We start from the raw sequence: 24,872 nt of genomic DNA, 5'->3' as shown, positions 1-24,872 counted from the left end.
CTGAGCCACCCAGGTGCTCCTCAATTCTGTTTCTTAATACATCTCTTTCTCTCTATATATACAAATCATATCAATTCTGTTTCCCTGGGGAACTCTGAGTAATACACCTGAAGTAGTTATGATGGTGGGTTATTCATTCCCCTAAAGGGGCAGACGTTGCATGGTCTTTATGGAGGGATCTGCTGGACTCTAACTATGGGACACCCTTTCTTTTTACCCTCCTCCATTCTGGCTTCCCAGGTTTATGGCCTGCAAGGGTGGGAAGAGTCAGGTGACCCAGCGCCAAAGGCAGTTCTAGGAAGCTGGGGTTTCACTGAGGCTAAGAATCGAATGTGATTGAAAGCATAATCCAACATGAGAACAGAGGAGCAGTCAAGTTCAGGTCCAAGAATTATGACCTGGGTCATATGCAAGAGATGAGTCTGGAGATTCGATTTCCCTTTTTTTTTCCGGGCTGGAAGTGTGCACATCTAAATGACTATATCTCCCAGCCTTCTCTGTAGCTAAGTGTAGCCTTGTGCCTAAATTCTGAGTGGAATCTGTTGGGTGAACCTACTACAAAGGATCCTTAAGAGGGAGATAGCTGCGGCCCAAACTTTTGTCCTTCTCTCTTCATGGGAAGGAGGTGAGATGGCTGGTGCTCTAGAAACTATAATGGATCATGAAGCAACTCTGAGGACGGAGGAGCCTGGGTCCTTGATAATTTCATGGCACTGTCATCCCAGCCCTGGACTGCCTACTTCAGATTGCTTTTACATGAGGGAATGGATATGCTCTTCTGTGTTTGAGACCCTCAGTCACTAGAACACGAATGTGATTAGGAACAGGCTCAAAATGATTTAATCTCAACCCATATTTTGCCTCCTCCAGCCAATATGTTGGTCTAATGTGGTGGGTCTGAGTAGCCTTGGGGAGTTTATGCAAGGGAAGTGCACAATGATGATGCCAGATGTGGCAGATGACATCCTGACCTGTCTGGAGGAATTTGGGACAGACCCCAGGCAACTGTAATCTAACTCCGGGCCAATACTGAATGAGTACTTCATATAGTGGCCAACAAAAAGAAAAAGAGGCCTGTTTATTGGGTGTGGCAGACAAAGAAGGTAAAAAGACTTCTCCTAATCTCTAGTATCCCCCAAATCCTTGGTCTCAATCCAGATACTCTCACAGTTGTGGCTGTCTTCTGGAAGGATGTAGCTGATATAGATATGACGTTAGAAACACTTCAACCAGACTGTTACTGTCACTAGCCCACCCCCCAATTGTTACTTGTTCAAAAGGGCATCTCCTGAGGGGGTCAATTTAAGTATCAAAGTATCATCATCTGTACAAACTAGGATTACATCCATGTAGCCTAACTGGGCTCAGTCACCTTACAGTGATATTTTGTTCTCATTAGAACAAGCCTTCTTATTAGTGACTGATCTGTCACTGAATTCTGTTATTTCACCCTTCAAAATGTCCTTTTCTTCCAGTTCTCAGAGCCAGTACCCTTAAACTGGCTTTTAGGACCTCAGCTAGGATTCACAGAACCTACTAACTAGCTTGCCCTTCATGTTATCAATGCTAGACTACCTTGACTGAAAAACTACTTTATATCTCAGCTCAGCTAAAATGCTTCTTAATTTCCATAACTAACCATATGTTTGAGTTTTAAGCACATGCGTAACCTGCCCCCAACCTGATTTTCCTCCGTTACCCAGTCACATATTCTTGGTTAGTTTCCCAACTGTCAGCAAAACCCAGCCCTCTTGGGGTGCCTGGGTGGCACAGCGGTTAAGCGTCTGCCTTGGGCTCAGGGCGGGATCCCGGCGTTGTGGGATCGAGCCCCACATCAGGCTCCTCTGCTATGAGCCTGCTTCTTCCTCTCCCACTCCTCCTGCTTGTGTTCCCTCTCTCGCTGGCTGTCTCTATCTCTGTCGAATAAATAAATAAAATCTTAAAAAAAAAAAAAAAACAACAACACAAACCCAGCCGTCTTGCTGAGAAGCCAGCTCAGTGGTTCCGGTTAGCCATTCTCCAACCCAAATCCTAGTCATCCTTGGGAAGGGGGGCGGGGTGGGGGTGGGGGTGGAAGAGAGTAGCTGAAACTATTCAGCACCTACTCTCTGCTTCCTTTTAAATTATTCTATTCAATAAGGACCCAACTTATGCTAATAATAGTGTAAGTCTTTCCTAACTTCTACACAGGGAGGATTCACACAATTCAGGATCGTTTTTTAATTGTTGAGAAAGCATTAGATACAGCTCGTTAGGCTGTTAGACACAGTAGGAAAGAATCTTCTGTTGTACTTTTTAAAATATTCTCCTGAGCTTTTGGTTCATGGAAGTCACTCTGAACACTCAGGACCCGGCTGGTAAGGCTTGGTAATAAAGAAGTACTAACTTTCGGTTCTAATCCACTCTTTTACTTACTATGTGATCAGGGCAACCTGCTTAATTAACTTCAGTGAGCTCATTAATGTCGTCTGGAGTCAACGATACCTACCCTAGGAGTGAAATAAAGATAAATGCATATAAACCCTGCAGCATAGTCCCTGGCACATTGCAGGCGTTCAGGAACACTATTATCAGGCCGCCCTGGTCCTGGCTCCGGTCCCAAGGTCAAATTCACTCGGAAAGAAAAGTCACTCCGGGCAGCGGTTGGAGGGGCACTGGCTCTACACCTTACTAGCGCCCAGGACCCTCCTTCCTGAGTAACCTCCCTAGCCCGCTAGGTGCGCCAGGGTGACTCAGGGAAACCGCAGCCCTCCCACCCGCGAGGTCGCCGAACCCCGCGGCGGCCCTGACGGCCGGGAGCAAAGGGGCGGGGCTGCGCCGGCCTTAGGCTGAGGCCCCCCCGCGGGCCCCCAAGGGGCGGGGCTGCGGGCCGTACCATCTTCCACCATGGGGGAGGTAGAGCGCGGCCTTCCCTTTGGTCCCACGCCCAGAGGCGGGCGGGTGGGCGCCGCTTTCCCCCAGCCCCCTGGGGCAGCTCCCTCATGTCCCTCCTTCTCGCGTCGCCGGGCTCAGGGGCGGACTGGCTCTGGCAGGGCAGACCTGGGGCCGCACGCCCCCCGGCGTGGGAGCGGCGGGCGCAGGGGGCGGAGTCCATGGAGGACGGCGGTGTCCTTGCGGCGCGGCGCGGGGTGCGTATTTGTGTACGCCGGGCGGTCGGCGCGGAGCCTGCGGCTTTGAGACGCGGACTGGCGGCAGTGCTCACCATGTTGTCCCGGGCAGCGCGCAGGTGAGCCGCCCGGGCCGCGTGGGGCAGCGGAGACGGGTCACGGCCCTGAGGGCGAAGGGGCGCGGGCGGCCGCTTCCACCGGCCCCGCTCCCTGCATGCCTGCGCCGGCGCGGCGGGTCCAGGGCACCTTCGGGGCCCCGGCGTCGCGGGGACGCGGCGGGCGGCCCTGCCTCAGGGCAGGTGTCGGCTGAGCGCGTCCTGGCTGCTGCGTTAGTTAATGCTTCAGGGAATGTGGAGGGCGGGCGAGCAAGCGGTAGAAAGGCCCAGATGGCGCTGGGTCTGCGTAGACACGTGAGCCAATCGGTCTGTGTCTGCTCTTTTTCCAGCACGAGCAGGACGCTGGTGCCGGCGCTGGGGTCGCTGGGTTCCAGGCAGAAGCACAGCCTCCCCGACTTGCCGTACGATTATGGCGCCCTGGAGCCTCACATCAACGCCCAGATCATGCAGCTGCACCACAGCAAGCACCACGCGACCTACGTGAACAACCTGAATGCCATCGAGGAGAAGTATCTGGAGGCGCTGGAGAAAGGTAGGTGCCGGGCAGCCTGCCCGTGAGAGACTGGACGGGGAAAGGGGACAGCGAGGCGTGGCCTCGGGAACCAGTGCCCTTCGGTTCAGGAGAGCGGCTGCGCTTGTCCTGGAATTGACATGGGGTCAAAATTCACAAGGAAAGCAATCATTTTATGGGAAACTGAAACAGGCTTGTGTGTATCTACTAATATTTAGAATTCAGTATTAGGATATAATATGGACTTACACTTTTTTTCCCTAAAGAGCCCAGTTGACAAAACCAGTAATGTGTGGACTTGTGTGTGTCTGGGGGCGTGTGTGTACGAGAATCTATACAAAATCGTATTACACTTTTCAGCCTATTAATCGGTGGCTTGCGCGAGAAAAATAATTGACGGCATGTATTGCTTAATAAGCTGCCCAGTTAAAAGATGTATTTTCTTTTTATTGACTTTAGGTCCTCTGAAATTTGTTGAGTAATTTTCAGACGGTGACATCTTGTTGACTGGGGGCATCTAGTGGGAAAATGTAGTATTTCAGCCTGGTTGCATGAGGTAATTGGCTAAACAAAAACAGAGGAAGTTGCCACATTCTGGAAGGTTTGTGACAGGAACTTTGAGTACGGGGAGAAAGTTTGGTGATTTGTACGGGAAAAGGGTTTCAGAAAAATAACAGATTCGGGAAAGATGTGGTAATGATGACAAGGTGGGGAATATCCCAGTTGTGAAATTATTTCCTGCATGACAACAACTGACAACTTGAACCTTTCTTTTCAATATTTTAAAAACAACTTAATCTCAGTCCTTTTCTTGTGCAATCACACCTTTACTTGTTTTCATGAAAGTTACTGAAAAAAAAGAAGCCGTACATGATGTTGTGTTATGTTGACTATAAATTAACAAGTACCTGCAGTTTTATTTAGAAAATTATATATTTTAAAGACTATTGAAGAATCAAATTTTCATGTTTGAAAATTTGGGGCAAAAGTATTAAGTGAAATAACATCAGTCTCATTACAAGTAGGTAAATAAATACTTTTCAAACAGAAGTATTTAACTTTTATTGTATTTAACAGGAAAAAAATTGAATTGGAGCCAAAGAATATGTTGAACTTAAGAGTAGTATTTTTAAAAGCAGATAGTAAAGCCTCCACATTTCTGTTATTATTAATATTTTATTTTATTTTTTATTTTATTTATTTATTTTTAATGTAAACTCTATGCCCATTGTGGGGCTTGAACTCACAACCCTGAGATCAAGTCGCATGCTCTACTGACTGAGCCAGCCAGGCACCCCCCCAGATTTATTAAAATTAATTCATTAATTTTAAAGGTTTTATTTATTTATTTGAGAGAGAGAGAACACAAGCAGGGAGGAGAGGGAAAGGGAGAAGCAGACCTCTTGCCGAGCAGCTTGATCCCAGGACCCCGGGATCACAATCTGAGCCAAAGGCAGGTGCTTAACTGACTGAGCCACCCAGGCACCCCTATATTAAAATTTAAAAATGATGAAGTAAACTTTAAGAGATTGAGATTATTAAACTGGTTTTCAATAAGCATGTTTCTTTCACATTAGAAAAATTTAGTTACTGTTGATTTATAAAAACAATACAAAACCTACATTTATTTTTAGGTTGATTTTCCTAGAATAATTTCTAAGAGGGACCCTGATCTATAACAAAATTATTTTGTGAACACAATAAGAACAAGAAGTTGGCATCTTAAAACAACTCTCCAGTATGATCTGTGTATTTTGAGATCACTTGGCCGGTGCCTACTCTCTGAGGTATGCCCTGAGAGCAGATTAGAGAACTTTTTCTATTATGTAAACTCCCTAAGCACAGAGCTCTCAGTGGTTCTTTGTGTCTTCCATTTTGTCTTTTAGTGTCTTGTGAATAATAAGCACTTGGGACTTAATTGAACAAGGGAATTGCCATTTTTCCTAATAGTTAATCTTAGCTTCTTAAAGGCATGGAAAAGAGTATTTTATTTTGCCTACTTATTTAGCAAGGTAGAAGAAAAGTTTCAAATGTGACTTTTTTAAGTATAGATATCAGAGAATTAATTTTTTTTCCATAAAAACTCCATTTAATATGTTTAGTTACCTAGTCAATCCAACATTCACTGAGTGCCTAGTATGTAGGAGGCAATATATTGGCCCCTGGGACACAGCAGTGCACAGAAGTCCTTGTTATTATTGGAGCTTTTGTTCTACTGGGGAGACGGACAAGTAAATATGTAGTAGAATGCCAGGGCTGTAAGTCCTATCGAGAAAAACAAGTTGGGGAAGTGGTGGGGAATTGCCCATTTTATATTGTGGCTTGAGAAGACTTCACTGATGAGGTTGACATGCCCGTGGAGACATGAAGGAGAAATGTGGGAATGAGCCACGAGGTTATCTTCAGGAAGACTATTCCAGTCTAGGCAACGGCAGTCGGTGGAAACCCTAAACTGGGAGCAGGCTGAGCTCTTGTAAGTGCAAGGTTGGAGCTGGGCCAGCGAGGAAATGCACAGGGTCAGACGACATGCATCTCTGAAGCCGATTGTAGAGACTCGGGGTTCACTGTGAATGAGAGGGGAGCAGCCTTTGGAAGGGTTTGACTATGGGAGTGCCACAGTCAGTGTGGGGTCCAGAGGAGCCCTGTGGCCAGTGTTGAGAACAGAGTGTAAGGGGCACATGTGGAAGCAGGGGACCAGTGCGGCCTGGTGGCACAGATGCAGGTAGGTTACGCTGCTGGTCTGCACCAGAGGTAGGAAGAGGGGATTGGGTTCTGGGTCTTTTTTAAAGGTAGAGCTGGTGGGTAGGTTGGTGGGTTGAACGTGGTGTGTGGGGAAAGGAGTAAGAAATGACCAAGTTATCAAAAATGTCCTGAGAAAACAGCTGACACTTGCTGGGATGGGGAAGGCCGTTGGAGGGTAAGTTTGGGATTTAAAATCTGGAGTTGAGTTTTGAATATGCTGAATTCTTTGTTGATGTAACATTGAACTATTTCCCAATGAATAGTTGTCTATCTAGAAAATGAGAGCTGAAAATCTGCCATTTTTAAAAAACTTTTATTTATTTAATTTTAGTAATCTCTACCCACATTGTGAGGCTCAGACTCACCACCTTGAAACCAAGAGTCATATGCTGTACTGACTGAGCCAGCCAGGTGCCCCTGAAAATTTACCATTTAGTCTGTATGTGGAACCACACGTATCAGCATTTCAGTTTTCTATCATTGTTCTCCTCATTATTGCTGAAATATTTATTTATTTATTTATTTATTTATTTATTTATTTATTTATTTATAAAGGTTTTATTATTTGACGGAGAGAGAGCCCGTGCGCATGTGTACGTTCTCCTAAGCATGACCAGGGAGCAGCAGGCAGAGTGAGAAGCAGACTCCCCGCTGAGCAAGGAACCCGATGTGGGGCTCGATCCCAGGATCCTGGGATCATGACCTGAGCCGAAGGCAGATGCATAATGACTGAGCCACCCAGGCGCCCCTGAAATCTTTAATATCCAAGAAAACTTAGAGTTCTTTGAAGCTCAGAGAAGAATTTTCTGCATGCTTTGCACCCCCTGCTGGGCCTCTCCTGAGTTGTTCAGCATGTTATTAATTGAACTGAAAATCTACTGGGACAAATAATTTTTTAAGAAAATCTTTGTGTGTGTGTGTGTGTGTGTGTGTGGCAATTGTGGAATTTTAGGACCGATAGGGATGTTACAGATAAGCTAGTCCAATTATCCGATGTTTTACAAAGAAAATGGTGTATAGAATGTTTGAAAAGTAAAAAAAAAAAAAAAAAAAAGAATGTTTGAAAAGTAAGAATTTTGAAAAGTGTGTTTGCCTCTTTCTATTACAGGTGACATTACAGCTCAGGTAGCTCTTCAGCCTGGGCTCAAGTTCAATGGCGGAGGCCATATCAATCATTCCATCTTCTGGACAAACCTGAGCCCTAAGGGTGGTGGAGAACCCAAAGGTTGGTAGACACTGGTGTAGTCTTAGCTACCTTTCGTGCATGTTGGGAATGACAGTTGCTTTTCTTATGTTAATTCTGAGGTATCATAGTGGTATATTTTTCATAGCAAGGAGTACAACAAAGTTGTAATTTTGAAAGGGACAAAGGAATGAAGAGTACATTCAGGAAGTTATGTCATCAGCTTTTAAACATATACACACAGTGTCAGATATGGTGTCAGCTTCTGGTTGAAATGCACTGTACTTTACATTAGAATAAGACTGGTAAACTGTTTTTAGAAAAGTTGAGCAATCTGGGGCTGGGTAAGATACTGAATTATTCTGTACCTACTTTCTTCATCTGTATGATACAGGGACCATAATAGAGCTGTTTTGAAAATTAAATAAGTTACCGGAAGTAAAATGCTTAGAATAGTGCCTTTGCTATTATTTTCTACTCTTCCTAACAAAAAAAGTCAGTTGTCCCAGAAAATTAGGTTTTCCAGGACCCCTGGAGGGTAAATGAGGGGACTACAGAGCCAATGGTGTTGTTCATTCTGGCTGGTTTACTTGACTCCCTGTGTCTCCTGTGGAGGCCCAGATGACTTGAATTACTTACCCTCCTCATCCCAGGGAAGCTCTGGGGCATAAGTAGAGCTCTTCTTGTCTCTGGGCTTTGGGCATGTACCTTAAGTTTCTGTGGGTTTATTTATTTGTTTGTTTTTAATTGTTTTGTAAAAGGCATCTTAGGTACTTGTACTAAGCGGTTGCATTTGGAAGATAAATGGGAGAGTAAATGTGAGAAGCTGGGCATTTCTGCGTTAGATCTGCAGCTGAGGCTTTGGGATTTAGTAGAACGTCAGATACGCCCGTATTCAGCCAGCACGTCTTGGTTCTCTGACACTTGGGGTTATCTGTACCACTTTATTATTTGTGCTTATAATCGATAACTACTTTTAAACCAGTGGAATCAAAGCAGTGATATTTTTGGCCTACTTGATTTGGTTGATGTGCTCAATCTAGAATTATATTCACATTGCTACAGAATAAAAGGACTGTAGCTTTTACAGTGTACCCTTTGTTCAGTAATAAAAGACAAAAATCACTCTTTTTAAAATTACATAATTGTGATAGGAAAGATCTAGGCTGCCTTGGGGAAGAACCAAATAACAGCCATAAAATTTTATTCCCAAATTGAGACAGAATAGGTAGGGTAGAAGTCAAAGTAAAATTTTCTGTTGAAGGGAAACAAGAAGGTTAATGGAAAAAGTACAGTGAGGGAAGAAATCCCTCTAACATGGTTCGGTAACAAACACCTGAATTAAAATTGTGAGACCTTGTGATGCTAGTGTCGGGGAAGGAGTAATGCGGTGCCATCTAGGCTCACTGGGTTGTGTTATGTCTTCTGCATGTTGTCTAGTTGTATCTTGTGCAATATGACAAGCACATATTAATACGTGTAGTAAAATTGTTTATTGTTGCCATCTGTTCACTTGTGGGTGTTTTTGGATTTTTTTTTAAATAGGGGAATTGCTGGAGGCCATCAAACGTGATTTTGGTTCCTTCGAAAAATTTAAGGAGAAGTTGACCACTGTATCTGTTGGCGTCCAAGGCTCAGGTTGGGGTTGGCTTGGTTTCAATAAGGAACAGGGACGCTTGCAGATTGCTGCTTGTTCTAACCAGGATCCGCTGCAAGGAACAACAGGTTAGGTTTGAAAATTGTTGGACATTCATTAGTGGGGGATGGTTCGCAGTAAAGTATTTACCTTGAAATAAGGAACACGAACAGTGGTTAAACCTATTGTGAGTGTGTCCTAATGTGAGTAAATCTCAACAGCTAATAATACCCTGAGTCTTAGGTAAGCAAAAATGCTTTACAAGCCCTTGATGTTTTTTAAAATTAGCATATGTAATTTTACAGATACATTAACAAAACACGTTTTTGAACATAAACTGCTTCATTTGACAGAGAATGCGTATCAGCTTACATAATTACACACACTGAAATTAGATAAACACCACAAAGGAGGAAAAGACCTGGAAGCAGAGTCTGACCTCAGACCTTGGACTCTCCATCTGCCAAGCACTTGTAGTCAGAGTGGCGCTAGAGCTCAGATGTCCACACTTCTGCCTTTTGGGGGTTTTGGTTTTGGTATAGGAAAATATTTGGTTTAGAAGCTCCAGGCTGGGCTCACCAAATCCTTTCTCACATTGAGCCGGATTGAGCAGAATGTCTTTAGGAGGTAGTCACAAGGCATCCAGCAGTTCGTTGGGACTTTGATCTGCAACGTAACAGACCTGCAGTGACGTCTCAGCGTCAATCACCAGTAGTTCTCGGCCACATTTTCTGCCTCTGCACATGTCCGCAGACTTGCTTACGCACCTCACTTCCCTGGGTGTAGTCAGATTTAGCCAGAATCTAAACGGTTCTTTTGGGAACTTGAGATGCTGGAGAATGCTGTAGAGAGTCGGGTCTATCTTTGAAGGTGCCTGACAGACAAGGCTGTGATTTCCAGGTAAACCCTGGCCACACCTGCTTCTCTTCCACTTGAGGAAAGCCCATTGGAATGAAAATCCGTGAAAGTCATGGCAGTTTACAGAGGGAAAGAATCATTTATGAACTTCGTTACCTTGATATTCGTACCACATGATTAGTGACCCCCCCCCCCGCACTGCTCAAGCCCTGCTGGTTGGTACTTGTTTTTCTAGAGGAGGGCTGTCCTTTAGTTTGAGAGTTGTTGAAAATGAGTGTTGCGTAAGTATTTCTTTCTTTATGCTATTTAATTTCTGAGAAGAGTGTCCCTTTTATTTTGCTCCTGTTCAGTTCTCTTTGTTAACTTAATCTTTCTGCTAGAGTTTCATAAATGCTCTGTATTCTCTGAGGCTAACATTCGTAGCCTTCGGAGCAGAGCGGGTTCTCCTTAAACTCCCCTGACTGCTTCAGAAGGTCCTCAACCACCCCCACAAACATGGTACCCTTATCGATCCCCCCAAAATTGGCTCATGGATAGATTTGGTGGTGTTTTAAGAACAGCCCTTAAAATACCGTACTTAATTTTCCAAACTGTTTTAAATTTTTTACTATTTATCACATTTTCCTCCAAAGAGTAAAGTTTAAAAAAAAATTTATAGGATATTTATTCTTCAGCAAATTTCCTATTTGTAAAAGAAACTGAAAAATGGATGGGAATGTTGTGAAGGGTAATTTTGTGTGCATGGGATAAAGTTTAAGTCGAGAAGATGCAGTCACGTTTTAGATTGAAAAATTTATACTTTTTGCTTTTTCCCCCCCTTCTCTCCAATAGGTCTTATTCCACTACTGGGGATCGATGTGTGGGAGCACGCTTATTACCTTCAGTATAAAAATGTCAGACCAGATTACCTAAAAGCTATTTGGAATGTAATCAACTGGGAGAATGTAACGGAGAGATACATGGCTTGCAAAAAGTAAAACATGATCATTACACTGAGCAAAAGAAGCTTTTCACGACTATTTTTGTAGTAGTGCAGAGTACCGTAGTATGCCAGGTCGCTGCTCTTCTGTAGCATTTCTTAACGTGGCTTGTTCAGGCGTTTGATGAACACGATTTAATGCTATGAACTTCTTGGTTTCCAATTTTGTTATTGGGCAATGAAAATAGTAAGTGCTTTGTGTGATTTAGTCTTTTGATCGAACATCTTCTTCCAAGAGCCGAAACAGCCAGCAGGTTGTAATTGCCACCATAAAGCCGTCAGAAAGATCTCATCCCTATCCTCTTAGGGCCTCCGGGGAAGCCTTTTGCCCCTGTTCTGTTGTACTTGTAGAAAACCTGGTCCTTTGCCCACGTTTAATGATAAAAGATTAAATTTGTTTCCCAAGGGAAATGTTCAGTTTTTCTATTGAAAATGGCTCTTTTTGTAAGTAATCTTCTGTCTCGTAGTCCTAGTGGTAGATATCACCCATGGGCCTTTAATTATTTTTGGTCACATGTTCCACAGGGTTAACACCATTTTGTCTTTTAAAACGTGTCACTTGATTGCTAAATTGAGAATTGCTCTAATTTATAAAAAGGAAATCGTCGTGCGTTTGAATTTTTCTGTTGGGAGAAATAAAAAGACTTGTGTGTGACATTTTGTCATCCAACATAGAAGTATGTGTTAGGTACCTGCTCAAAACGGACAAATCCGGGCCTTGTTGATAAAATGCATGTTGGGAATGAGGCCACAGACCGTCTGGCCAGGCCCTTGGCCCCCGTTTCCTCCCTGTTCACGCGTGCCCCTCTGCAGAGCGGCAGCCTGAGCCGGGTGCCGCCTTCCCAGAGTGCTTGGTTTCTGGATGTGGGCAGCGGCCTGTCCCTGCCCAGAAACACTGCTTCTCAAAGACTTGTTTTGAGTTATTCCATCATTTTTGATCTTTTCTTTTAAAAAACGCACGGTCACTATAGAAGCTTTATATTGTATAGTCCTTTAAATAAAGGAAACAATACCCATAATCCAGCGACAGCCTGTCAAATTGTGTTCCTGTTTCGTGCCTGCAGGTGGGACTTTAAATGGAGCAGGGAGCCTTTTGTAATTTGGCTTAACATTGTCATATGTTCCATGTTCCATCATTTCCCTCATTTTTGGTGGCAGTATAATTTATCAATTGGACACTTCCTAATTTACAGTTCTGTTACTGAATATTTCATTGCTTTTTAATCATTTATTGAAATAATGCTGTGATGAGCAACCCACATAGTTTTACCTTCTGTGGGAATGTTCTTTCTATATAGGTTTTTTTCTTAAACCTATTTAGTAACTAGATGTTTTCCCAAATTAGTATATTATTTTTTCCCTAAGTTTATTCTATGTTTTGCATGGAAAAATGGAGTAACTTAGCAGTTTCATTATTGAAGACTGAAGTTTAAAAAAAATTTAAGGCACTTTTCTTTTAGAATTCTTTAGAATTCAATTAGAAAGTCTTTAGGCTTTCTGAATTGTCAGCAGTGTTGATGAGACTAGTGATAACTGTGTATGTGCTTGTGGATTGAAGACACGGGAGACTAGGATTGCCATCCGTCATCTACCACAGTGAAGTGACTTCCACGGAGTGCAAATGAGAGTCATGTGCTTACCGCCTCCATGTATACATACCTATGCACGCATACCTACACGCACACAGAGGCACGTATGTACGTATATATACACACATATATGTATAAGCAAGGCAGGGAACTCTGTTTAAACAGACCATTTAGAAAAATAGAACCTTTCTGGAAGATGGGCTTTTGAATACAAGTAGTCTGCCAGATCCTGGTTTGTACTGAACTAGCAGATATGCAGAGATTACCGACTCATATAAATCTCTTTGACTTTTATTAAGCTTTAAGATTTCAAAAAAATTCAATGTTGAAATTTCTATGGGGCTCTATTTTTGCTCTGATTTTGTGTTGAGGGAACAAGGGAAAGCATGCTGTTCTTCCCTAAGGTTTTGTTTTTTTCCTCCCCATCAGATCTTAAGAGACTAAGATAATTTACAGATAAAGATTTTAATCATCCAGCAGAAAATGAGACGTCAAGATTTTGTTTAGCCCTGCTTTTTCATAATAGAAAAGAAATAGAAAAGGTGAAAGCCATTTCTTCTGAGATGAACCAAGCATTCATTGTTCATCCAGGAGGGATTTTTGTGACTGAACCAGCAGTGCCTGCTCTAGTCTTAAATGTGCTTCAAACACCACGACGTGGTTAGTGCTGTAAGAAAACAGGGCACGAGACAAATACTGTCTGCAGTGGAATCTGCTGCTTGAACTGTTGTGTAATAATTAAACTTCGATGTTGAGAAATTACAGTCTTATTGCACACCTCAAATTCATGATCTGAAAATGAGATTTGAGTTTCTGGTGGACACCTTTTAAAAAGTAACATCAAGATGATAAAATTAAGATTGATGTGTATCATGAGTCATCTCAGACTAGGTCTAAATAGAAATTTTATTTCCTGTTTTAATTGCAGGGGAGCAACTGCTTTGGAAAGCTGCTTAGGTAAATGTTTTATAAATCACTGTTTCTCATTTTCAGTTACACCTAATGACTGGGCAAGCTGATGTCCTGTGTTCTAAGGTACATATCAAACCTGGGATGCATTAAACATCCTATAAGGTCCTGGGTAGTTCTCATTTAATTATTCATTAGAGAAGCATTTATTTTCCTATTGTAAGTGTGAAGTTTTTTGATTGTTAATAAAAGAATCTGTCAACTTTCAAAAGAGGTCTGCATTATGCCTGTGTGTCAAAACAATAATCTTGTAATGCTTTATCATTTTTACTGCTTTTCTGTGGGACAGGGATAACAAATGATAGGTAGTTGAACTTTTACTCTTAAAACTCAGAAGGCATATGGAGTCTTCATTCATATTTGTAGTAACATCTGATAATGTAATAACATAGTATTTTATATACTAAATTATAAAGTTAGAACATCTTTCAATACTAACCAGACATAGAAGATTGTCTTGGGGCACTTGGGCTGTTCAGTCGTTTGGGCATCTGGCCCTTGGTTTCAGCTCAGGTCATGATCTTTGGGTCATGAGGTTGAGCCCCATGTCAGGCTCTGTGCTCAGCAGGGAGTCTGCTTGAGATTCTCTCTCTCTTTCAAATAAATAAAATCTTAAAAAAAAAAATTGCCTTAACTATATACAGCACATCTTGTGATAAAAGGCTGTTTACTTCTTTTTTTCCATAAAGTTCTGGGCAGGTGGTATTTTATCCATTTGTACTGGGAAGTATGAGCTCACCTGGTGCATCTTTCCCTGGACTGTGTAATGCAGATGTTATTACACTTGATGATGTCACTGAGTTCCTTAAGTCTATTTTTATTTATTATTATTATTATTATTTCTCCTTCCTCTTCAGCTTGATTTCTTTCCATTATCTGTCCTCCAGAGGCTTCCTCTAGTCTACTGTTTATTCCACTTAGTGTATTTTCAATTTCAATTATTGAGTTCTTCATCTCTGATTCATTCTTTTTTATGTTTTCTATCTCTTTGTTAAGGGTTTCACTGAAGTCCTCCACTGTTTTCTCAAGTCCAGGGAGTATCTTTATGACCATTAATTTAAATTCTCTATCAGGCACATTTCTTATCTCTTGCTGGGATTTTGTCCTGTTCTTTCATTTAGGACAAATTCCTCTGTCTCATTTCATCTAATTCTGTGTCTGTTTCTATGTGTTAGGAAAGTTAGCTTCATCTCTTGCTCTGGAAAGTAGTGGCCTTACGAAGAAGGGGTCCTGTAGTGCCCTGCAGTGTAGTGTCCCCTCTTCATCAGAGAACCTGGCACTTCAGGGGTGTCTCCCATATGTGATGTTGTGGCTGACCCACTTTTGCCTTCAGTCTGGCATCTGCAATGGCTGTCTGCCTGTTGCGGGCAGTGTTTGGTCCCTGTGGTGTCAGTTGACTGGTCAGGGGCTGACTTGGGCTTGGATTGAGTCGGACTGGGCATTTACCACAGATGCAGTAGCACCAAACTGCAGGGTGCTTTCCCCGCGTTGTCCCCTGAGAAGCTTTCATTGGTGGGCAGAGCTTGCAGTCAGATCAGATGTCTGCCCCCAGTCCATTGCTGGAGCCAAAGTCAGACTGATGTGCTCTCTTCCCCTCTCCCGCTGGCAGGAATCACTTAGAGTGGTGCTGACTCCAGCACACTGCCAGGCTGTGGCACTGTTTGGGTGGGCTCTGGTCAAGGGCATATTAGAGGAGGCAGGTCTGCAGAATGCGGAGGTGGAGGGCGCAGTATTAGCAAGGTTTGCGCGGGTCTGCTGTGGGAGGGGACCTACAGCCGCCCAAAACTCCTGCCCTGGCTGGCGGGTTGCAGGGAGTGGATCTGAAGAAGCACGTGGGGCAGGGCATGCTGTTAACAAGTTAGGGGAAGAGTGTTCTCGTTGTGTGCTGGTTCCTGCAGGTGTCTGTGTATCTGGGTTGGGGGCTGGGGGAAGGAAACAGTGCAGGCCAGCTCCTTTGTTCCTGGAGAAGTCTCTTAAAGATCTCTGCCCCTCCAGCACACAACTATCCTTCCCATATATGCCAGGCATTTTCCAACCTGCTGCTTTTATGCTGTATCTCCTTGCGGCTGTTTGTTGTGCTGTCCCATTAAGGGTGGGGACTTGGCTTCCTCTTGCCCCCCCCAGCTCTCCCAAAGCTGAGCCTACCGATTTTTAAAGTTCTAGGTGTGAAGTTCCACTGATTGTAAGAACTCATGAGATTCAACCCCTCTGGTTTTCAAAGCCAAATATTGCGGGGGTCTGTCTTCCCTGTGCAGGTCCCCCCTGCCTGGGGCACTGGTGCGAGGGTCTGGTGCTGTCCCCTCCACACCTGCCCGTGCTGCCCTCCTGCACACAGTCCTGCAGGTCCATGTAGTTCCCAGTCGTGTCTCTGCCCTTCCTACCTTCTTGGATGTGTCGTCTTCTCTACATTTAGCTGCGGAGTCTGTTCTGGTAGTCTTTGGGTCATTCTCTGGATTATTTACACTGATGTGGGTGTTATCTAGCTGTATTTGTGGGACAAAGTGAGCTTAGAATCCTTCTACTCTACCATCTTCTTACTGTTACTGGCATAGCATGTACTTTGATCCATTTTCTCACTCAAGGCATTCCCAACCTCCTCTCACACAGTGACTCTCTTTTCCAGGGCTTTCTCCCTCAGTTGTACCCCCTTTCCTTTATGCATCATCTTAGGTCTGCTGGGAATGGTCTCTTATGTCACATCTTCCCTTCCCAGGCAAACTCCTTGAACAGGAAGTACTGGCAGTGTTTTCCCACTTCCCCTCTGCCGATCACACTGCCATATTCGGGGTTCTGCCCCACCCCTCTGATGATCCAACACCATGCCCGATGGGTGCTGAACACTGTGGGGAACATCTGTGGGTTTGCTTGACATGTTCTTCATGACCTCACCCCTCTGGTGATGGTCCATGGTCTAGTGATGGCCACTTGTCTCAAGATGGGCTAATCAGAGTTCTTCTCTCAAATTTTTAAGACTGGATTTTTTTTAAAAAAAAGACAAAGTTGTTTCCTCTCTTTATTTCTTAAAATTATTGCATGTCTTTCCTTTATTTCCGTGAAGTGGTTCTCAATCCTGAGCGCACATTCAATTACAAAAGCAATGATGCCCAGGCTTCACCCATGGAAGACTCTGATTCCAACGGTCCGGGCAAGGGTTTAGTTTTTCAAGTTTCTCAGGTGACTTGAGTGTGCACCTAGACTGGAGAGCCATGAACAGAGCCCCTTTGTGACTGTGAAATGTGGACTGGAGTACACACTTACCCTGTCGCCCCTGTGCAGGACCGCTGCAGGGCTGCGTGAGGTGGGACTCTGCTGCCTCTGCCCCTCAGCACCTGTGCAGACACGGCCTCTGACCACCTAAGGTCTAGGCTTTCCCCCCGTCGTGTACGGTCGTTCCTGGGGAGTGGCCCCTCGGCCGAAGCTACTTTCCAAAGCCTTCCTTATGTGATGATGGGGCCACATGGCTGCTTCTGCAGGTGGTCAAGAACTGGGTAAGCCTTCCTAATCTTGTGTCCCTTCTGCTGGCTTGCTGGACATGAATGCTACTATCTTGGAAGCCACTTGTTGAAGATGGCACAGACGCAGAAGAGAAAAAAATCTGTGTCCTTGAATTGTTGCTTCAAAGAGAGCTGCGTGATGAAGAATACCCAGATGATGGGAGCAAGAACTAGTGTCTTAATGTGGAAAGATGCAGAAATGTTGTGATTCAGTACAGCAACTAACTCTAATAACGCAGGGGTCTCCCCCTTCTGCCTGATACAGTATCCTGGTATTCTTTGGGGAACAACTTCTTTTCGTTCCATCATGGCTTGGTAAGGCTGTCTACTCCTGTGCTCTGCCCCCGTCCCTCCCCAGTTTGGCCCACTGGGTGGGTGTATGAACCAGGCTGGTCAAGTTCTCCATGTCTGGGCGCATAATCAGTTTAGGGATAATCTCATGACTCAAACTGGGTCAATGAGAATCTTTCTAAGCCTCAGCATCTGGGTTGTGGGAAAAGTAGTTTTCCTTCTTTGGACTTCTGTTTGGGAGAACCTGCAAGATGGTGGCATCTTGTCCTCTACGGTGGAACAGAATTAGGACAGTGAGTGAGGCAGAAAGAGCTGAACCATGGAGACGGAGACAGAGATCCACTATCACTGTCAGGTCTTTGAACTTGGTGGTCTGAAGACAGTGCCTGGGTTCACTGCTTCCGTGAGCAGAAAATTCATTGAAATTATTGTATGTAACTTCGTTTCATTACTTCTTCTGCCTAGGCAAGTTGAGCAGGACCATTGTTGGGAGCCAACGCACTGCCTGCTGTCAGTTCTGGCTCCGCTCTGCTCTCCAGGCTCGTGGGACACAGTCCCCGCTCACTTCCTCACTGCTCCATGAGGGCCACCAAAGAAGAGCTCAGGGTTCTGCCCACTCCCCAGTCCACTCATTTCTGAGTCCTGATGGCTTGAATGCAGAACCTCAGTTGCCCTCAGTCTTCTGTCTCTCATTGTCCAGTTTATCAGCAAGTCTTGTCTTTCTTCTTCTCACTTCTCTACTTTCCCACCTGCATTTTCTCCAAGAGCCTCCCACTTCTCCGCTTCCGTACTTGCATCCCTGTAACTTATTCTCGTGTAGCGACTGGAATAATCCCAGAAGTGCACATTTTTCCGCTGAAAACTGCAATGTCATTCCTTTACTGTTAGGATAAAGTCCAAAATTCTTCCCGAGACCTTCAAGGCTTTGCATGGTCTGGCTCTTCCCTAGTTTTCAACCTCACCTCTTATCCCTCTCCTGCCACTCCCTGCACTTGGGTCCTGTCCTCACCATTTCCCAGACCCCTCTCAGTTCTTCTCAGCCTTTGGGCCTTTGCACCTGCTGTTCCCACCACAGGGAAGTGATTCCTCTCTTTTCCAACATGGCTATACTTCTTCAGAGAGGCCTCCAACCGTCCTATTTAACGTATTTCCTTCTCAGGAGAGTCTTTGGTTGTCTATTTATTCTCTTACCTGTTTGTTACTTGCGTCTCTGCTTTAGACCAAAGCTTGAAGGAGGCAGGGTCTTGTGTGCTAATCATAGCTGAATCTCTGGACCCTGTGTCCAGCATGTAGTTGGTGCTCTTCTCTTCATGTGACAGGCCCTCAGGGGGTCCTCATAAGGCAGTTTGAAACCCCTCAGACTAGAAATTCTCTATGGTTCCTGTTGGTTTGTCTTCCTCCTGAACTAAGTGCAAATGAAATATAATATCTTGATTAATATTCACTTGGGTTGGAGTGATATTTTATCTTATTTATATGTGCTTTTATTTATTTTAATTGAAGTATAGTTGACATATAACATTATATTAGTTTCAGCTGTACAACATCATGATTTGACAATTATATGCGTTACGAAGTGCTCACCACGATAGTGTAGTTACCATCTGTCCATATAAGATTTCTTGCTTATTTCCTGATTACAGAGGTAGGAAATAGACAAAATCCATACTTACATTTTGTTTTAATCGAATACTTGTAAGGGGTTCCTTTTAACCCCTCAAAGGTTAAAGTTGAACCCAAACACAAGAATTCGTGGCACTTTCAGGGCTGGAAGGACAGTGGGCGATTGTATCTGTTATTCTCTTCACTTTGACTATATTCGGGTGTCGTTATGGTTTCGGTGAAATAGAGATAGAATTAAAAAAAAATAGACTTTATATTTTATTTTATTTTTTAAGTAGCCTCCATGCTCAGCATGAAGCCCAACCCGGAGCTTGACCTCACGACCCTGACATCAAGATCTGAGCTGAGATCAAGAGTCAGATGCTTGACCGACTGAGCCACCCAGGCTCCCCTAGGCTTTATGTTTTAGAGCCGTTTATGTTAACAGCAACACTGAGCAGAAAGTACAGAGATTTCCCATTTATCCCCTGGACCTCCCATAGCCTCTCCCGCTATCAACATTCCTCACCAGAGAAGTACAGGCACTGTATTCAATGAACTTATGTTGACAAATCATAATCACCCAAAGTCCTCAGTTGTTTAAGTTTGCCTTCAGTGTTGGGTATTCTATTGATTTTGGGAAATATACGATGACAAGCTCCCACCGTTATAGTATCATACAAGATAGATTCATTGCCCTGAAAGTCCTCCATGCTCCACCCGTCATTCCCATCCCCACAAGCCTCTGGCAACCGCTGATTTTTAATTTTTTTTACTGTCTCCATAGTTTTGCCTTTTCTAGAATATCGCACTTGGCATCATACAGAATGTAGCCTTTTCCCATTGGCTTCTTTCATTTAGTAATATGCATTTAAGGTCTCTCCATGTCTTTTCATATCTTGATAGATCACTTCTCTCTAAGTGCTGAATGACGTTCCACTGTGTGGATGAACCACAGTTTATCTTGGTTGCTTGTAAGTTTTGGCAGTCACGAATAAAGCCACTATATACATCTTTGCATAGGCTTTTGTGTGAATGTCGGTTTTCAACTCACTTGGGTAAGTACCAAGGAGAGTGATTGCTAGATCCTATAGTGAGACTTTGTTTAATTTTGTAGAAGTGGAATTTCACAAAATTAACCAATAACTTAGATGGTTAAATGTTCACCCCACTGTGCGGAGAATCTTACCAATAGCCAGGGCCTCTGCAAATGATTGTCAGGCTGTGCCCCACAAAGATCGAACCAGGAGGGTGAGTGTGGGCTGGAATCCAGCCTTCTCCTGTGAAGCGTCACCTGCTCCACTCCCACAAAACTGCCCTGCGAGCGAGCTTAGATCCTGCGAGCGGTCTTCTCTCTTCTTGGGACCTGGCCTGGCACCTTATCCTGGGGCATAATCATTTCTTCTCTTTCCCAGAGAATTCATCTTCTCCAAGGCTGCTGGGGCTATGGTGGGGAATGGAAAAATTACCCTGTAAATGTATCCCTTCCTCTTGAACTCTTCATTCTAGAGCGTGCCCTGGGCTCATCTGAAACCTGAAGAGCCATCTGTCACCAGCTCCACGTGTCAGATCGAAGTCTTGGGCAGACCTAAAGGTTAAATGACCTGTTTCCCTTGCTCTCCGACAGTTTTTAAAAGTCAGTCCCCATAGAAAGCTCTGTTCTCCCCAGTGCAGAGGATACCTCAGGATGGTCCCCCCTGCGGCGCCCCCGTTACCCTAAATATACTTGCTCTCTGCCAGTAGGTGGCAGTATTCCCACACTTTCCCGTTCTCATGCACTCGGCTAAAAGCTAGCGGTGGGTTCAGAGTGTTGAGACAGTATTAGAGGAAGCCTCCAAAGGCACGAGACTTTTTTTGTTTTGTTCATTTGGGAACAGATAATCTTTTACTTTTTTTTCCATTTTAACCCTTTTCTTTTTCTTTTGAAACAATCTCAAATTTACATAAAAGTTGTAATTATAGTTCAAGAACCTTGTTTTTTCTCAGAATCTTTTGAAAGTTGCTACTGTGATGTCCCATCACCACAGAGTGTATCTGTATTTCCTGCAGTCAAGGACGTTCTTTTACATAGCCGCTAGAGAGCTTTCGAAGTCAGGAAATGAGCCACCGTACGTTACTATCCTGTGATTCTCAGGTACCGTCCACGTTTTCACCCCTTGTCCCCATTATGCCCTTTACAGCACAGGGATCCAGTCCAGAATCACCCCTGTACTTAGTTATCGTGTCTCCTAATATCCTTCAAGCTGGGAATGTTCCACAGTCTTCCCTTGTTTTCCATAACCTTGATACATTTAAGATTACAGGTGTCACTTTGTAGAATGTCCCTCCATACATCTGTGTCCTCACATGAGATTCAGTTTATGCATCTTTGGCAGGAATATCACAGAAGTGATATGTGTTCTTTTCACTGCTTCCCATCAGGGGGCACAGGGTCTCAGCCCGAGCCGTGGCTGGTCAGCTGCTGTGCCTCCATCCACTTGATTACAGGGGTGTCTGGCGGTCGTGTCCATCACGAAGACATTCTAGTTCCCTTTGTAACTAACAAAACTGCTGAAGAGGTAATTTGGGACTAATCTGAGACTATGTGAATAGCATGTTTATCATCACATTTTTGAATCACTCACTCGTTTATTTATACCAGTATGGGCCGATGAATTGCTGTTTTATTTAGTGGGCTATTGTTTCAGATTTAGTCACTGAGAGCCGCTTGGAGGTGACTTCTGTGTCCTTTTGACACACCCCATCACTAATTTCTGGCACAACATGTGCAAAGTTCATATCGTACTTTCCTTGCCCCACATCTGCCATTTCTCCTAAGAGTTCTGGGTTCCTTTAGTGGAGAATGGTATTTAGAAACCAGATCGAGGAGCCAGATGAGCTCATTGTTTTTGGAGTGTCCTTCCTCCCAGGTCTTTTTGCTGGACAGAGCTAAGGAATATATGACTATGCGTGTGAGTATGTGTACATGCACCCCCCCCACACGCAGACATTGACACACACAGTCATAGGCACACACATACATATATATACACACATAGATACGCACATGTGCACACACATATATGAGAATACCTACGTATATATCAGACAATTACATCTACAACTCTTCTGTATCTGTGTATCCTGAAACAACGAGTCCACACCACAGCTGACTACGTCATTTGTGGGTCCCAGTGCAGAAGGAAAATGTGATGTCCCTTATCCAGAAAACAGAAAAAAAGTGCTGTTTAGGGTATTGAAACATAAAGCTTTTTCCTGTTTTCCACAGCTTCTCTTGACTTACCATGATGTTCTTTAATTTGCTATTTAATGTCACTCTAAGAAAAGAATAATTAAAATTTAAATTATTAGCATGAATTTTACTCTTCATCTGTGTATTGTGCAATGCCAGTTTTCAGTGCAAATATAAAAGCATTTACTTTGTGTGTGGAATCACCTAGAATAATACATACTTTGCACAGCCACACATATTTTGTTCTTAGCAGAACAGCTGTAACACTGAGCAAAACCGACTTACCTGCTTTTATTTCCCCTCCTGCTATGCGCACATCCAATCAACACTGTCTGCTCAGCTTAGGCTCGCTGATGAGCCAGGAGGGACGTAAGGAAAGGACCTATGAATTGTGTGGGGACCACGGGCAGGCTTCCCCAAGAGGGGCCACTGTGACATATAGATTGTCTTAAATACAGATGACGTGAGAGATGGTGGGTGCGAGGACACTCAGACCCTCCTGTCCCCCTGACAGCAGGAGATAAATCTCCTATGTGACAGGTGCCTTTCCTGTACCAGGACATCCCATCACCACAGATGGGGAATTTGGAGCCCAGAAGGCTGTATATACTCTTGTGACTTTCTACTAATTAACTACCCTGGCCCAAATTCTGTTACTAGCTGAAGCTCTGGAAGTTATTCTCTTTGTCCTGTCAATTCCTCACAGATTTATTGTCTCTGTCTAAAAAGTATCAAAACTGTCTGTCCGGGTCACTTCTTTCAGTGTCCGTTTCATTCCTGGGCCTCCGTGCCCTTGTAATCAACCTTTGTTTTTCTCCTGTTAACGTCTTGTGTCAATTTAATTCTTAGTCCAATGAAAAGAATCTTGGCCACAAGAATATTTCTTTCTCCCTGACAATTGTCATATCTTTCCTTTTCCTTCTAGGTCCATAATTTCGGCAAAGTTAGTTGACTCACATAATAGAACGCGAGCAAAGAAGAATGTGATCTTTTGTTTTTCTTAGAACACCATTGTCTTCTAGCAAGTTCTAGTCCAGATGGAAAGTGTGACTCTCAGAGCTGTCAGTCACAGATGGAATGAGTTTCCCGTGCGCTGGCTTTGAGTCTCACTGAAGTCCCAGTGGGTCCACGGGAACCTGCGCCCATGGGGCATGGCGGATGCCACCTGTGTAGGGGACATCAGGGAATGACAGACATGTATTGTCGTATCTCCTCTGTGTGTATTCTAGACTCTGTTGTCTTGTTAGACTTCATTTCCAAAACACAAGTTCAAAAATAAAACTGTTAAGAATTTTGAGAAGGTGATGCAGCGTATGAAATAAAGCATGGGGGCTCTTCTGGGCTTGGGTCCCCACCGGTCTGCACCGGTCAGGAGATCAGAAGGCTGGCCTTGGCTCTGGCATCTGACGATCCAGAGAACGTGCCTTACAGCCTGCCACAGGTGTCGTTAGAAGGCCCCCACATCCTGGACTCTGTGCAGAGGGCCATAGTGAGAAAAACACCCTTTGCTTTGCTTTGTACTTCGATACTGTTGGTCAGGGTTGTTAGCCTACATGCACAGTCTTGTGAAGGCTCAGATCTGGAAGCTTCCGACTTCGCCTGCGGTGAGTTTCTGTGGGATGCCATTTGAGTTCACTGGCTTCCGTTCACATCTTTCTCACCCCTTGAAAAAAAATTTCCTTGAGGCAAAAGTTCTTGTGTCATGTCTTTTTTCCAAATCTTTTGTTCTGACTTATTTAGGTTCAGAGATGCCATCCTTAGTTTTCAGACATTTTAAGGAGGACCCAAGTGCAGATGAGGGAACCCGTGTGTGGGTGTCTGCCATGATGTTGCCCACGGGTCCTATTTCCCCCACGTTTTGCCAAGGAGTTTCTTCCCTCGAGAAGGTGATCACATTTGTCTGGGTCATGATTCTCAATCCCTATTTCTTTAAATATTCCATTTGTTCCTTCCACCTCTTTTTCTTCCTGGGAAAATCCACTTATTCTCTAAGAGTTGGTGTGATCGTGTCCTTTTTTGATGCCCCAGGCCAAACTGGTCTGTCCTTTACATGCTGTCTGCTCCCACCTCTGTTCTGGTGTGTACTGGTTCACATGGTGATAATTGGCTTCCAGGCCTGTGTTCTCCAAGAGGCTTCATGTTTCTCCAGGTGGGAATTAGTCTTTATTCATTTTGTATCCCTAACACTTCTCACAGGGCTTGACCCCTGGCTCATGGTCAGCCTATCTACAAATGAGTGCCCTCAACAGCCTTTTCCTTTAGCTGGTTTCTCCTCAGAGTTCAGTCTGGCATTTTCCTCTGTTTACCTGGCATGTGTTTTTGGTTGTGGAAAATGGAATAGGAAGCATGTCCCATATGTTGATGACATGGCTTTATTATCAATAACTAGAAGTTGTCTTAATAGACATCCAATTATTGTCAGAGAGCAGAGCTAAGAGTCTCTTTGGAAACCCAAATTGTCATTTTAAAGGCTCATTGCTAACCACTCTACAGCAGTCCATCCAGTTTATTTAAGCTTCTTTTGGAAGGTTAACATGTTTCAAGACATTGCTGGCCCTTTACT

At 44.0% G+C, this 24,872-nt stretch overlaps 1 protein-coding gene across 2 annotated transcripts; it reads left to right on the top strand.

The window, feature by feature from the left end:
- Positions 1-3,063: 3,063 nt before the first annotated feature.
- Positions 3,064-23,606, top strand: SOD2 (superoxide dismutase 2). 2 transcript variants are annotated; one of them, XM_040628018.1, is made up of 5 exons: positions 3,064-3,226; positions 3,553-3,755; positions 7,585-7,701; positions 9,205-9,384; positions 23,235-23,606. In XM_040628018.1, exons 1-5 carry the CDS (start codon positions 3,093-3,095, stop codon positions 23,240-23,242), a joined length of 642 nt encoding a protein of 213 aa, XP_040483952.1. In that variant the 5' UTR covers positions 3,064-3,092; the 3' UTR covers positions 23,243-23,606. The 2 variants fall into 2 exon arrangements, with proteins under 2 accessions (XP_040483952.1, XP_040483951.1); XM_040628017.1 differs by lacking the exon at positions 23,235-23,606 and adding an exon at positions 10,985-11,787 and having other exon boundaries at positions 3,065-3,226.
- Positions 23,607-24,872: the final 1,266 nt, after the last annotated feature.

The sequence above is a fragment of the Ursus maritimus genome, unplaced genomic scaffold, assembly GCF_017311325.1.
Source record: "Ursus maritimus isolate PB19 unplaced genomic scaffold, ASM1731132v1 scaffold_13, whole genome shotgun sequence".
Lineage (NCBI taxonomy): Eukaryota > Metazoa > Chordata > Mammalia > Carnivora > Ursidae > Ursus > Ursus maritimus.
Note: the sequence above shows the minus strand (reverse complement) of the source record. Positions and strands in the feature narration are given on the sequence as shown.

Coding starts and splice junctions, on each gene's coding strand:
- SOD2 (XM_040628017.1), top strand. CDS start 3,093: ATGGAGGACGGCGGTGTCCTTGCGGCGCGGCGCGGGGTGCGTATTTGT. Junction 3,227..3,552: donor TTGTCCCGGGCAGCGCGCAG/GTGAGCCGCCCG, acceptor CTCTTTTTCCAG/CACGAGCAGGACGCTGGTGC. Junction 3,756..7,584: donor TCTGGAGGCGCTGGAGAAAG/GTAGGTGCCGGG, acceptor TTTCTATTACAG/GTGACATTACAGCTCAGGTA.